Genomic DNA, 14,296 nt, shown 5'->3' on the forward strand with positions numbered 1-14,296 from the left:
ATGACTGAAAACATGAAACTTAACAGGAATTAAACAGCAATGGAAGACGGGAAAATAAGAAGTAAGGTAGAAAATAGGACAACTAAAAAATTGGGAGGGGGTACAAACGGATGGTTGTATCTGCTGTGAAGCAAAGAAATTTTGTAAAACACAAAAGGGTGTCTTATTCTACAATTTTTTTTTCTTGATGAAGTATCTATATATTTATCAAACTCGTGTACAATTACGACAGGTAATGAAATCTGGAACATGAATATGATGCATTGTCATGATATATGGATGATACAACACAATTAACAAATGAAGACATTTTTTTTAGAATAAACGTTATTTCATTCCATCATGTAATACTAGAATAGGATTCGGAAACAAGTCATTGACTTGTATAAAAGACAATATTTTGACTCGTGCCCTGCCCGGGCCTCAAACTCACGATCTGCAGCACAAAATTGCCCAGCCAAAGAAATTCTAGACTGCGTAACCCTTACAGCACCACGACATCTCTAAATATAAGGATGTTTGAAAGTTGTACTGATAGACAGCAGGTGTTTTCCCCGTCATGGTCACAGTGATGTATTGTCTAATTAAGTGATATTAACACCGGGATCGCAATGTAAACATATATATATTGATACGAATTGTACATACAGATAATTCAAGTATAGAACCTTCGGATCAACAACATTACTGTATATATATAGATATAGACTCTAGTAAGTAATATCGACAGTTCGCTGTATGTTTTACCGGTTGATGGCCCTGATGACATTTTCTGTGTTGACGGGCCGTTAAGAATGTCATAATAATAATAAGAAGAAGGAGGAGACGAAGAAGAATATCGACAGGGTGGTCCAATATTGGTACTGGATCCTAACAAACATATGTTCATTGGATACGTATTACTGGAATATATATATATGATCAATGAAGTAATAGCAACAGTACGGACAAGCGAACTGTAAAATTTTTCGAGGCAACCTGTCCTTTTTATCACGACACAAATATTACATAAATTACATCATATACACAGAACATAAAACAAATACAAAGTTATAATCTAAATCGAGGGCGGTGGTGTAAAAATAGGCGTCTCGATAATCCCTTCGGCCGATGGACGCCGAAAGCCATTTATAGCGGACAAAAAAACATCCAAAGTTTTTGTATGTAAGATGGTGATTCAAATATCAAGAATGTTTTATATCAATCTCGGTATGTTTTGTACGCATATAAAATATTTCTATATTTAGCAATAATTAAAACCTACAAGCACGTGCAAATATGTTGTTAAATTATGTTTAATGGTAAAAAAAAATGTTTGAATAGAATTGTCATACCGCATCAGAATATTAAGCGATAATGAAATTAAATATTAAATGACAATGATAAAGATGTGATAAGTATTCATTTCAAAACAGTCTAACACATTACATAAAACTATATTGTACGATATAACTTCCGCAGAGACGCTAAAACTGATATGGAATACCAGCTCTTTCAACAGGGGGACATTATAAATTTAACCAGAAATATGAATATCCAGAATCATACAGCTTATGAAGAAACATATAACTGTATGTTGTTTCTACCTGTAAAAGTGGTATCATGTTGATATACAATTCGCATTGGATCCTTATAGTACATATCGATCTTTGCCTTGTCATAAACATGCGTTCAGGAAAACTTATCCTTCACATACCGCTTACAGATGTGGAATATTTTGGCGAGTTTCAGCTAGCAGTTATTGAAATACGAAAAAAAATCCATTTCTTCTACAGATCTAGGATTTAAAAGTTATGGTATTTGTATATATTTGAACAAGTACGTGTATGCTACCTGTACCTTTTTTCCCTTTCTTTGAATTACATAAGATAAAGTAAATAAAGTTGCAATGGTTGCTATTGTTACAACCGTTGCTGTGGGTTTTCCTTTTCAGGGTTGAGACAGGTTGCTAAAATACTCGTCATGAACAAAGTTGTTTTGAACTATATTCAATGAATAATTTTAAAATCTTTCACAACTTAATTTACTATATCTATATAATCTAGTAAGTAATATCGACGGTATGGTCCAATATTGGTACTGGATCTTCTATATATAGAATCTAGTAAGTAATATCGACGGTATGGTCCAATATTGGTACTGGATCTTCTATATATAGAATCTAGTAAGTAATATCGATGACATGGTCCAATATTGGTACTGGATCTTCTATATATATAATCTAGTAAGTAATATCGATGACATGGTCCAATATTGGTACTGGATCTTCTATATATATAATCTAGTAAGTAATATCGACGGTATGGTCCAATATTGGTACTGGATCTTCTATATATATAATCTAGTAAGTAATATCGACGGTATGTTCCAATATTGGTACTGGATCTTCTATATATAGAATCTAGTAAGTAATATCGACGGTATGGTCCACTATTAGTACTGGATCCTAACAAAACAAATGCTCGTTGAATGTGTATTACTTTTATAGATATATGATCAATTAAGTAACAGCAACAGTGCGGACAAGCGAGTTGTCAAATTCGAGGCAACCATTGATTGATCATTTAAGATCACGACTGCACTAGGTTTTGTTTAATTGTGAACAAAATCAGAGAACTATGTCATAGTACTGATACACGAAACTGAAGACCATCACATAACTGTATAAACAGAGAAATTTGGATGAATACACGTGTATAAACATTATGTATCTGATAGATAAAATTTTGCTAAAACGCCAGATCCAGAGCAATTTAGGGCTATATAAAACACTATACAATTAAATCGATTTATGTCTTTAAATAAATCCGATGTCATGCATAACAACTGGATGCTAATAAAACAATATTGCATTTTAAACTGCAAACAAACTGAACAAATACCAAACATTTCCATACGTTGAAAATATCCGATAAGTAAAGGAAACTGTATCACTGATAATGACGGTAAAGGACACCGCTATGGTGATGGCATTTATCATATCATTAATGACACACTGATTTCGTCATTCGAGGCAAGGCTCCGGATTTGCGTCAACTGTGTTTCCTTTTTAGGCCTTTGGTGCATTTTGATGAGATTTTGATTGGGAAAATGTACGGTGTGTGTCGCTTTAATTTCCATAGCTTCTTAATTAATATTGTGTTAGGTTTAACCTTACAACACTTACTAATTTTGTCATTCCGGCATTTTACAGAGAATTACTGTGAATTTCTTTCACCTTGGCAAAACATATCAATCTTATATGGAATTCTAAATTATCTTGTTTATTTTAGTGAAGATTGCTGTCTGTTCATAAAAAAGACAACATGTTATTTGTTATAATAGTTTTAAGCATTCCTTAATGTGACTTAACAGAAAATACACAGACTAGAATAATAAACTAGTTATTGAAGGAAATTGAAAATACTGTAACGTTCGTGTAATTATTTTGACAAATATTATAACGATCTCTTTTTAACGCATATTTAGCTTATATCATATCACATAAGACAAAAGAACAAATGTACCATGAACAAACAGCAATAAAAATTATGCTAATTCTGCCTCATTTTTACAATAATTTTGCTTCATTTTTACAATAATAATGATAAACTTAAACTCATAAGTACATATATCATACTACTTACATATGTCATTCAACAGGTATGTTAAAGTTGCTCAAGAACCATCGGTTCTTTAGTAAAGACAAACATGGTCAGGAAGAACGTTGCCTTAGGTATCAACTAAAGAAAGCCTTGCCGATTATTGTAAATCAAAAGTCATTTGTGTCTGCATAATATCTTCCTCATTTCTGTTCTGAAAGCACTGTCAAAATACCCATAGATAAACGGATTTACAACGTGGTTAACAAGATACACCTGAAACAAATACACGTACAGCTGTCGTAGACTGGGCGAGGTGTAGTTCCAGAACTCGGTTGAGTCAAGGTTGATGGCTAGATTTACAATTAGAGTTGGTATGTAAGTGACGACACAGGTACCAGCTATCACCAAAAACATAAGAGAATAACGATGCTTTTCCCGCCAGTTTTTAACAGATACAGAAGACGACCTACGGCGTCGTGGCTTTCCAGACGATTGTGCATTAATGTTTGATTGAATGTTAGATGCATGCACAATTTTGACTTCCTTTGAGCTACAGGTTTCGTTCTCCGTTGTTGATATTGCTTCAGAGGCTGGATCTGGTTCTGTCTTGCTGCTAGTGATAGACCGATTGCGGTTTCGTTTTATTCTTTTATAGATTCGTCGTCCGATCCTGATGTAGAGTAAAACTATCAAACAAAGAGTTGCCACAGCAAGCACAAATATGATCAATAAGTAAAGATAACCGATTTCGCTGACAGAGTTTTCTTCATCGTGAATTCGGCCACATCTGCTTCCAGAGATGTTGCGTGGAATGTTGATGACAGTTATCTGTCCGTAAAACAGAAAAATTGGAGCATGTCCAATGAAACAGATAATTATCGATAAAGCCAGGATAACCAGTTTGGCTCTGCTATTCATCTGAACTCCAAATGGTCGGCATATCTTCAGATATCTGTCCACACCTATGACAAGAACCAGTTCCACTGATACCGCGTTCATGGCTTTGGTGATAAACCATAATATCTTGCATGTTATATCTCCGTAAAATGCCACAGGGAGAATGTTTCGCGTGAGTGAGAACGCAGGTCCTGTAACACAGACCACGATGTCTACAGCCGCTAGTGCAAGAATAAATATACGATCATCAGTCTTTATGCTGAGACATACTTTGTAAATGTAGATTATCAAGACATTCCCGAAAACACCAAAAACAACATAGAGGCAAAGGAATACATCGGAGAGGATCAATGACACAGCCAGTTCTTTGTTCCAGGCGAGAACCTCTTCCGTTATGTTAGTTGCAGAAAAGTTTTCCATTATGACGGACAAAAACGAAAATTAGGTATCTATGTGCTTCCTTTCAGTATTGATTATGAAGGACACGGTGTGTCTACCTACGTGATACCTCCAGGATATCCTTTCTAACGCATGTTTCCGAGGCGGCGTAAGGTTCAGCGCCATACACATACGAACTGTATTACTGCACATCTGATGTCTTGAGGTCAACTTCTATGCATTACTGAACATTTGTCAAAGATATACAAAATAGGTAGTAAGTATTATTTATATATATATATAGATAACGCCCATTTCAAAGAACAGCTCTAGTCGTTCATACGACTTTTAGCAAGATCCTTTGTAAGACACTAGTCTCATGAAAATTTGATTTATAAACGACCAAGGTTACGGAAATCCGGTTATAAGGAAACGGACGTAGCACGACAGTCAGATCGCAAAGTCAAGTTTATTCAACTATCACGTTAAGTATTATGAATTTCTCACGGGTCAAGTGCATTTTTGTATTAACCTAAAATAACTGATTGTCATAATTCTATTTTAAATTGTTCGGACTATCAAAATATTCAGAAAAAAACCAACAATAAACAAAAACAAAAAGAACAGCATAAAAAAATGAAAGACAGGTATATAGTTCAATATAAGTCAGTGCCTACATGTATGATAAGTTAGCAAAGCAACCCATCAAAACATGTTCGATACATATTTATTTTTATATTATTTTCACCTTATACTTCTTAATTTCTAGAATATTTGACATTTTATCCATTAATTCTTTGAACCTTTGATAGAAATTCGATAATCATTTAATTACTTGAACGTGCCACAATATACCGTTAATCAAATGAACATTAAACATAATATCCGCCTATTACATGAAATTTGTTCATTTTTTTTTATTTTCCGAAATCACTGTTTACATTCGTAAGTTTGAAATTCAGAATTGAAAGCCATGAAAGGAATTTTGAGAAGTTGCATATATAATTCCAACTACCATACATGTATGTTTATAAGTATGTATGTGGATAAACCATGTGTTTATATATTGTTAAAGGAATACCGTCACCATTTGACGCATTTTGAAAAACAACGCAAGCTAGTAATGACTAGGACTGTTATGCTCTCAAAACACATTTGTCTGTTTTAGACTACCTTCTATTGCAGTAATATGCCTGTACCACGTTTGGAGCACCTTGCAATTTGAGAAGATACACTAAAACATCAACGCTTCTATGTACAAAGTGATTAAAAACAGTAATATGAAATGGTATGTTCTCTTTCCCCTCGCTTTCAAATAACTATTTCACATTATTCTGATTCGCATCTACATTATCTATTGACAGGCATACAAGCATGATCTTTGATGGGATTTCTAGCTAGCTTTATATATTTACGATATCGTTATGATTGAATCGAAATCCAGCAATCTAAAACGGCGTACTTGTCACTACTTAAGTTTCAAGAAATATTTTGCGACTGTATGACATCATTTCGTTATCTTGATATGACGTCAAAATACAGAGGTTTCTATACAATTACCCGCTTACCAAGTTAGTAGCACAGTAATGCTTTCTAGATCTACCAATAACTTATATATGTATATATATAACTTTGTTTTCATGATATTCCAACTTTCCTATTTCTAGAAAAAGTTCTGTAGAGACACTTGCAAACAGACAACAGATCTGATATCAATATACCTGTAAACGGAAAGGCTAATAGACAAATACCTAAGGCACCCATTGTATGCGTTGATGTCCGGTTGTCATGTGCACTTGTGAGTTTACGCCGAAATGAAGACAATGATGTGGCATTCAATTTCAGTTCAGAAACATAATTTTCTAAAATCTGCTCGAGAGTCAGGGATTCTGAGACGTTTGTTTCTATACACAAACAGTTACATAGGTTAAGATAAGATGCAGTAATGGTCGACAGTTGGTGTGTAGATGTGCTGGAAACTTGGGTGGTAGAAACCGTACCTGTTGTTGCTTCATTGATATCAGATGCTGTAGGTATCGACCCTGTTGGCGAAGTCAGAATAATGCTAGACGAAGACGTAGATGGCTGCTCTGATGGTGTCATCTGAGTGTCGTCAAACGTGGATGAAGATTGTTCATCTGATGTTGTAGTTTGAGTGAAGTCAGGTGAGGATGAAAAGGATTGTTCAGATGTTGTGGTTTCGGTGATGTCAGATGTAGAGACTGATGATTCAGATGTTGTGGTTTCGGTGACGTCAGATATAGAGACCGATGGTTCAGATGTTGTGATTTCGATGACGTCAGATGTAGAAACTGATGTTCAGATTTTGTGGTTTCGATGTCTTCAGATGTAGAGACCGATGATTCAGATGTTGTGGTTTCGATGTCTTCAGATGTAGAAACTGATGATTCAGATGTTGTGGTTTCGATGTCTTCAGATGTAGAAACTGATGATTCAGATGTTGTGGTTTCGATGTCTTCAGATGCAGAAACTGTTGGTTCAGATGTTGTAGTTTCGATGACGTCAGATGTAGTAGTCGACGACACTGATGTTGTTGTTGTCGCCTCTGTTGTGGTTAAGATGAAGATAGACGTAGTCGTGTATGTTGTAGTTGAAATCGCTAAAAGCAAAAACATGATTACGCGCAAGCATACCTCAAATTCTAAATATCCTGATTAGAGCAAAACATTCTTGTAAAAAATGTAAAATACTAAACCAAGCAGCAAATATACATTTTAGAACATCGGACAACCACTAATAGGTATAACTTTCATATCTCACTTTAGATGTTTTTGTCTTTAATTCACTTTCCCGTTGATTTCAACTAAGTTTTATTATTGCCTTGGTATATTTTCATTAGTCGTTGACAGGACGTATTTTAGATTGTCTATTAGTTATATGGATACGGACCTCCCTTCTTTATACTGGATCTCTAAACTTCACAAGAATCCATATAAACAGCGTTTTATAGCTAGTTCGTCTAACTGTACTATCAAATCTGGGTTGCAGTCGTGTTGTGATACTGTTCACTCAAGAAGTGGAATTAATAGTATGAGGATTTTGAAGAACTCCAAAGAGATTAAAACCTACAAGCACGTGCAAATATGTTGTTAAATTATGTTTAATGGTAAAAAAAAATGTTTTAACAGAAATGTCATACCGCAGCATCAGAATATTAAGCGATAATGAAATTAAATATTAAATGACAATGATAAAGATGTGATAAGTATTCATTTCAAAACAGTCTAACTCATTACATAAAACTATATTGTACGATATAACTTCCGCAGAGACGCTAACACTGATATGGAATACCAGCTCTTTCAACAGGGGGACATTATAAATTTAACCAGAAATATGAATATCCAGAATCATACAGCTTATGAAGAAACATATAACTGTATGTTGTTTCTACCTGTAAAAGTGGTATCATGTTGATATACAATTCGCATTGGATCCTAATAGTACATATCGATCTTTGCCTTGTCATAAACATGCGTTCAGGAAAACTTATCCTTCACATACCGCTTACAGATGTGGAATATTTTGACGAGTTTCAGCTAGCAGTTATTGAAATACGAAAAAAAAAATTTCTTCTACAGATCTAGGATTTAAAAGTTATGGTATTTGTATATATTTGAACAAGTACGTGTATGCTACCTGTACCTTTTATCCCTTTCTTTTAATTACATAAGATAAAGTAAATAAAGTTGCAATGGTTGCTATGGTTACAACCGTTGCTGTGGGTTTTCCTTTTCAGGGTTGAGACAGGTTGCTAAAATACTCGTCATGAACAAAGTTGTTTTGAACTATATTCAATGAATAATTTTAAAATCTTTCACAACTTAATTTACTATTTCTATATAATCTAGTAAGTAATATCGACGGTATGGTCTACTATTGGTACTGGATCTTCTATATATAGAATCTAGTAAGTAATATCGACGGTATGGTCCAATATTGGTACTGGATCTTCTATATATAGAATCTAGTAAGTAATATCGATGGCATGGTCCACTATTGGTACTGGATCTTCTATATATAGAATCTAGTAAGTAATATCGATGGCATGGTCCACTATTAGTACTGGATTTTCTATATATATATAATCTAGTAAGTAATATCGACGGTATGGTCCAATATTGGTACTGGATCTTCTATATATATAATCTAGTAAGTAATATCGATGGCTTGGTCCACTATTGGTACTGGATCTTCTATATATATAATCTAGTAAGTAATATCGATGGTATGGTCCAATATTGGTACCTGATCTTCTATATATAGAATCTAGTAAGTAATATCGATGGCATGGTCCAATATTGGTACTGGATCTTCTATATGTATAATCTAGTAAGTAATATCGACGGTATGGTCCAATATTGGTACTGGATCTTCTATATATAGAATCTAGTAAGTGATATCGACGGTATGGTCCAATATTGGTACTGGATCTTCTATATATATATAATCTAGTAAGTAATATCGACGGCATGGTCCAATATTGGTACTGGATCTTCTATATATATATAATCTAGTAAGTAATATCGATGGCATGGTCCAATATTGTTACTGGATCCTAACAAACAAATGCTCGTTGAATGTGTATTACTTTTATAGATATATGATCAATTAAGTAACAGCAACAGTGCGGACAAGCGAGTTGTCAAATTCGAGGCAACCATTGATTGATCATTTAAGATCACGACTGCACTAGGTTTTGTTTAATTGTAAACAAAATCAGAGAACTATGTCATAGTACTGATACACGAAACTGAAGACCATCACATAACTGTATAAACAGAGAAATTTGGATGAATACACGTGTGTAAACATTATGTATCTGATAGATAAAATTTTGCTAAAACGCCAGATCCAGAGCAATTTAGGGCTATATAAAACACTATACAATTAAATCGATTTATGTCTTTAAATAAATCCGATGTCATGCATAACAACTGGATGATAATAAAGCAATATTGCATTTTAAACTGCAAACAAACTGAACAAATACCAAACATTTCCATACGTTGAAAATATCCGATAAGTAAAGGAAACTGTATCACTGATAATGACGGTAAAGGACACCGCTATGGTGATGGCATTTATCATATCATTAATGACACACTGATTTCGTCATTCGAGGCAAGGCTCCGGATTTGCGTCAACTGTGTTTCCTTTTTAGGCCTTTGGTGCATTTTGATGAGATTTTGATTGGGAAAATGTACGGTGTGTGTCGCTTTAATTTCCATAGCTTCTTAATTAATATTGTGTTAGGTTTAACCTTACAACACTTACTAATTTTGTCATTCCGGCATTTTACAGAGAATTACTGTGAACTTCTTTCACCTTGGCAAAACATGTCAATCTTATATGGAATTCTAAATTATCTTGTTTATTTTAGTGAAGATTGCTGTCTGTTCATAAAAAGACAACAGGCTATTTGTTATAATGGTTTTAAGCATTCCTTAATGTGACTTAACAGAAAATACACAGACTAGAATAATAAACTAGTTATTGAAGGAAATTGAAAATACTGTAACGTTCGTGTAATTATTTTGACAAATATTATAACGATCTCTTTTTAACGCATATTTAGCTTATATCTTATATCACATAAGACAACAGAACAAATGTACCATGAACAAACAGCAATAAAAATTATGCTAATTCTGCCTCATTTTTACAATAAGTTTGCTTCATTTTTACAATAATAATGATAAACTTAAACTCATAAGTACATATATCATACTACTTACATATGTCATTCAACAGGTATGTTAAAGTTGCTTAAGAACCATCGGTTTTTTAGTAAAGACAAACATGGTCAGGAAGAACGTTGCCTTAGGTATCAACTAAAGAAATGCTTGCCGATTATTGTAAATCAAAAGTCATTTGTGTCTGCATAATATCTTCCTCATTTCTGTTCTGAAAGCACTGTCAAAATACCCGTAGATAAACGGATTTACAACGTGGTTAACAAGATACACCTGAAACAAATACACGTACAGCTGTCGTAGACTGGACGAGGTGTAGTTCCAGAACTCGGTTGAGTCAAGGTTGATGGCTAGATTCACAATTAGAGTTGGTATGTAAGTGACGACACAGGTACCAGCTATCACCAAAAACATAAGAGAATAACGATGCTTTTCCCGCCAGTTTTTAACAGATACAGAAGACGACCTACGGCGTCGTGGCTTTCCAGACGATTGTGCATTAATGTTTGATTGAATGTTAGATGCATGCACAATTTTGACTTCCTTTGAGCTACAGGTTTCGTTCTCCGTTGTTGATATTGCTTCAGAGGCTGGATCTGGTTCTGTCTTGCTGCTAGTGATAGACCGATTGCGGTTTCGTTTTATTCTTTTATAGATTCGTCGTCCGATCCTGATGTAGAGTAAAACTATCAAACAAAGAGTTGCCACAGCAAGCACAAATATGATCAATAAGTAAAGATAACCGATTTCGCTGACAGAGTTTTCTTCATCGTGAATTCGGCCACATCTGCTTCCAGAGATGTTGCGTGGAATGTTGATGACAGTTATCTGTCCGTAAAACAGAAAAATTGGAGCATGTCCAATGAAACAGATAATTATCGATAAAGCCAGGATAACCAGTTTGGCTCTGCTATTCATCTGAACTCCAAATGGTCGGCATATCTTCAGATATCTGTCCACACCTATGACAAGAACCAGTTCCACTGATACCGCGTTCATGGCTTTGGTGATAAACCATAATATCTTGCATGTTATATCTCCGTAAAATGCCACAGGGAGAATGTTTCGCGTGAGTGAGAACGCAGGTCCTGTAACACAGACCACGATGTCTACAGCCGCTAGTGCAAGAATAAATATACGATCATCAGTCTTTATGCTGAGACATACTTTGTAAATGTAGATTATCAAGACATTCCCGAAAACACCAAAAACAACATAGAGGCAAAGGAATACATCGGAGAGGATCAATGACACAGCCAGTTCTTTGTTCCAGGCGAGAACCTCTTCCGTTATGTTAGTTGCAGAAAAGTTTTCCATTATGACGGACAAAAACGAAAATTAGGTATCTATGTGCTTCCTTTCAGTATTGATTATGAAGGACACGGTGTGTCTACCACCGTGATACCTCCAGGATATCCTTTCTAACGCATGTTTCCGAGGCGGCGTAAGGTTCAGCGCCATACACATACGAACTGTATTACTGCACATCTGATGTCTTGAGGTCAACTTCTATGCATTACTGAACATTTGTCAAAGATATACAAAATAGGTAGTAAGTATTATTTATATATATATATATAGATAACGTCCATTTCAAAGAACAGCTCTAGTCGTTCATACGACTTTTAGCAAGATCCTTTGTAAGACACTAGTCTCATGAAAATTTGATTTATAAACGACCAAGGTTACGGAAATCCGGTTATAAGGAAACGGACGTAGCACGACAGTCAGACCGCAAAGTCAAGTTTATTCAACTATCACGTTAAGTATTATGAATTTCTCACGGGTCAAGTGCATTTTTGTGTTAACCTAAAATAACTGATTGTCATAATTCTATTTTAAATTGTTCGGACTATCAAAATATTCAGAAAAAAAACCAACAATAAACAAAAACAAAAAGAACAGCATAAAAAAAATGAAAGACAGGTATATAGTTCAATATAAGTCAGTGCCTACATGTATGATAAGTTAGCAAAGCAACCCATCAAAACATGTTCGATACATATTTATTTTTATATTATTTTCACCTTATACTTCTTAATTTCTAGAATATTTGACATTTTATCCATTAATTCTTTGAACCTTTGATAGAAATTCGATAATCATTTAATTACTTGAACGTGCCACAATATACCGTTAATCAAATGAACATTAAACATAATATCCGCCTATTACATGAAATTTGTTCATTTTTTTTTTATTTTCCGAAATCACTGTTTACATTCGTAAGTTTGAAATTCAGAATTGAAAGCCATGAAAAGAATTTTGAGAAGTTGCATATATAATTCCAACTACCATACATATATGTTTATAAGTATGTATGTGGATAAACCATGTGTTTATATATTGTTAAAGGAATACCGTCACCATTTGACGCATTTTGAAAAACAACGCAAGCTAGTAATGACTAGGACTGTTATGCTCTCAAAACACATTTGTCTGTTTTAGACTACCTTCTATTGCAGTAATATGCCTGTACCACGTTTGGAGCACCTTGCAATTTGAGAAGATACACTAAAACATCAACGCTTCTATGTACAAAGTGATTAAAAACAGTAATATGAAATGGTATGTTCTCTTTCCCCTCGCTTTCTAATAACTATTTCACATTATTCTGATCCGCATCTACATTATCTATTGACAGGCATACAAGCATGATCTTTGATGGGATTTCTAGCTAGCTTTATATATTTACGATATCGTTATGATTGAATCGAAATCCAGCAATCTAAAACGGCGTACTTGTCACTACTTAAGTTTCAAGAAATATTTTGCGACTGTATGACATCATTTCGTTATCTTGATATGACGTCAAAATACAGAGGTTTCTATACAATTACCCATTGTATGCGTTGATGTCCGGTTGTCATGTGCACTTGTGAGTTTACGCCGAAATGAAGACAATGATGTGGCATTCAATTTCAGTTCAGAAACATAATTTTCTAAAATCTGTTCGAGAGTCAGGGATTCTGAGACGTTTGTTTCTATACACAAACAGTTACATAGGTTAAGATAAGATGCAGTAATGGTCGACAGTTGGTGTGTAGATGTGCTGGAAACTTGGGTGGTAGAAACCGTACCTGTTGTTGCTTCATTGATATCAGATGCTGTAGGTATCGACCCTGTTGGCGAAGTCAGAATAATGCTAGACGAAGACGTAGATGGCTGCTCTGATGGTGTCATCTGAGTGTCGTCAAACGTGGATGAAGATTGTTCATCTGATGTTGTAGTTTGAGTGAAGTCAGGTGAGGATGAAAAGGATTGTTCAGATGTTGTGGTTTCGGTGACGTCAGATATAGAGACCGATGGTTCAGATGTTGTGATTTCGATGACGTCAGATGTAGAAACTGATGGTTCAGATTTTGTGGTTTCGATGTCTTCAGATGTAGAGACCGATGATTCAGATGTTGTGGTTTCGATGTCTTCAGATGTAGAAACTGATGATTCAGATGTTGTGATTTCGATGTCTTCAGATGCAGAAACTGTTGGTTCAGATGTTGTAGTTTCGATGACGTCAGATGTAGTAGTCGACGACACTGATGTTGTTGTTGTCGCCTCTGTTGTGGTTAAGATGAAGATAGACGTAGTCGTGTATGTTGTAGTTGAAATCGCTAAAAGCAAAAACATGATTACGCGCAAGCATACCTCAAATTCTAAATATCCTGATTAGAGCAAAACATTCTTGTAAAAAATGTAAAATACTAAACCAAGCAGCAAATA

The 14,296-nt window shown here is 34.7% G+C and overlaps 2 protein-coding genes across 2 annotated transcripts; both read right to left on the reverse strand.

Moving 5' to 3' along the window:
• Positions 1–3,549: 3,549 nt before the first annotated feature.
• On the reverse strand, positions 3,550–4,920 carry LOC132558346 (alpha-2A adrenergic receptor-like). The gene has a single exon (XM_060222892.1). The coding sequence runs from the start codon at positions 4,899–4,901 to the stop codon at positions 3,759–3,761; it is 1,143 nt and encodes a 380-aa protein (XP_060078875.1). The 5' UTR covers positions 4,902–4,920; the 3' UTR covers positions 3,550–3,758.
• A 5,488-nt stretch (positions 4,921–10,408) lies between these two features.
• On the reverse strand, positions 10,409–12,072 carry LOC132558347 (alpha-2A adrenergic receptor-like). Its single transcript, XM_060222893.1, has one exon. The coding sequence runs from the start codon at positions 11,891–11,893 to the stop codon at positions 10,751–10,753; it is 1,143 nt and encodes a 380-aa protein (XP_060078876.1). The 5' UTR covers positions 11,894–12,072; the 3' UTR covers positions 10,409–10,750.
• Between the last annotated feature and the right edge of the window lie 2,224 nt (positions 12,073–14,296).

The sequence above is a fragment of the Ylistrum balloti genome, unplaced genomic scaffold (genome assembly GCF_031769215.1).
Source record: "Ylistrum balloti isolate Yb309-2 unplaced genomic scaffold, AGI_CSIRO_Ybal_v1 Utg370780, whole genome shotgun sequence".
NCBI lineage: Eukaryota > Metazoa > Mollusca > Bivalvia > Pectinida > Pectinidae > Ylistrum > Ylistrum balloti.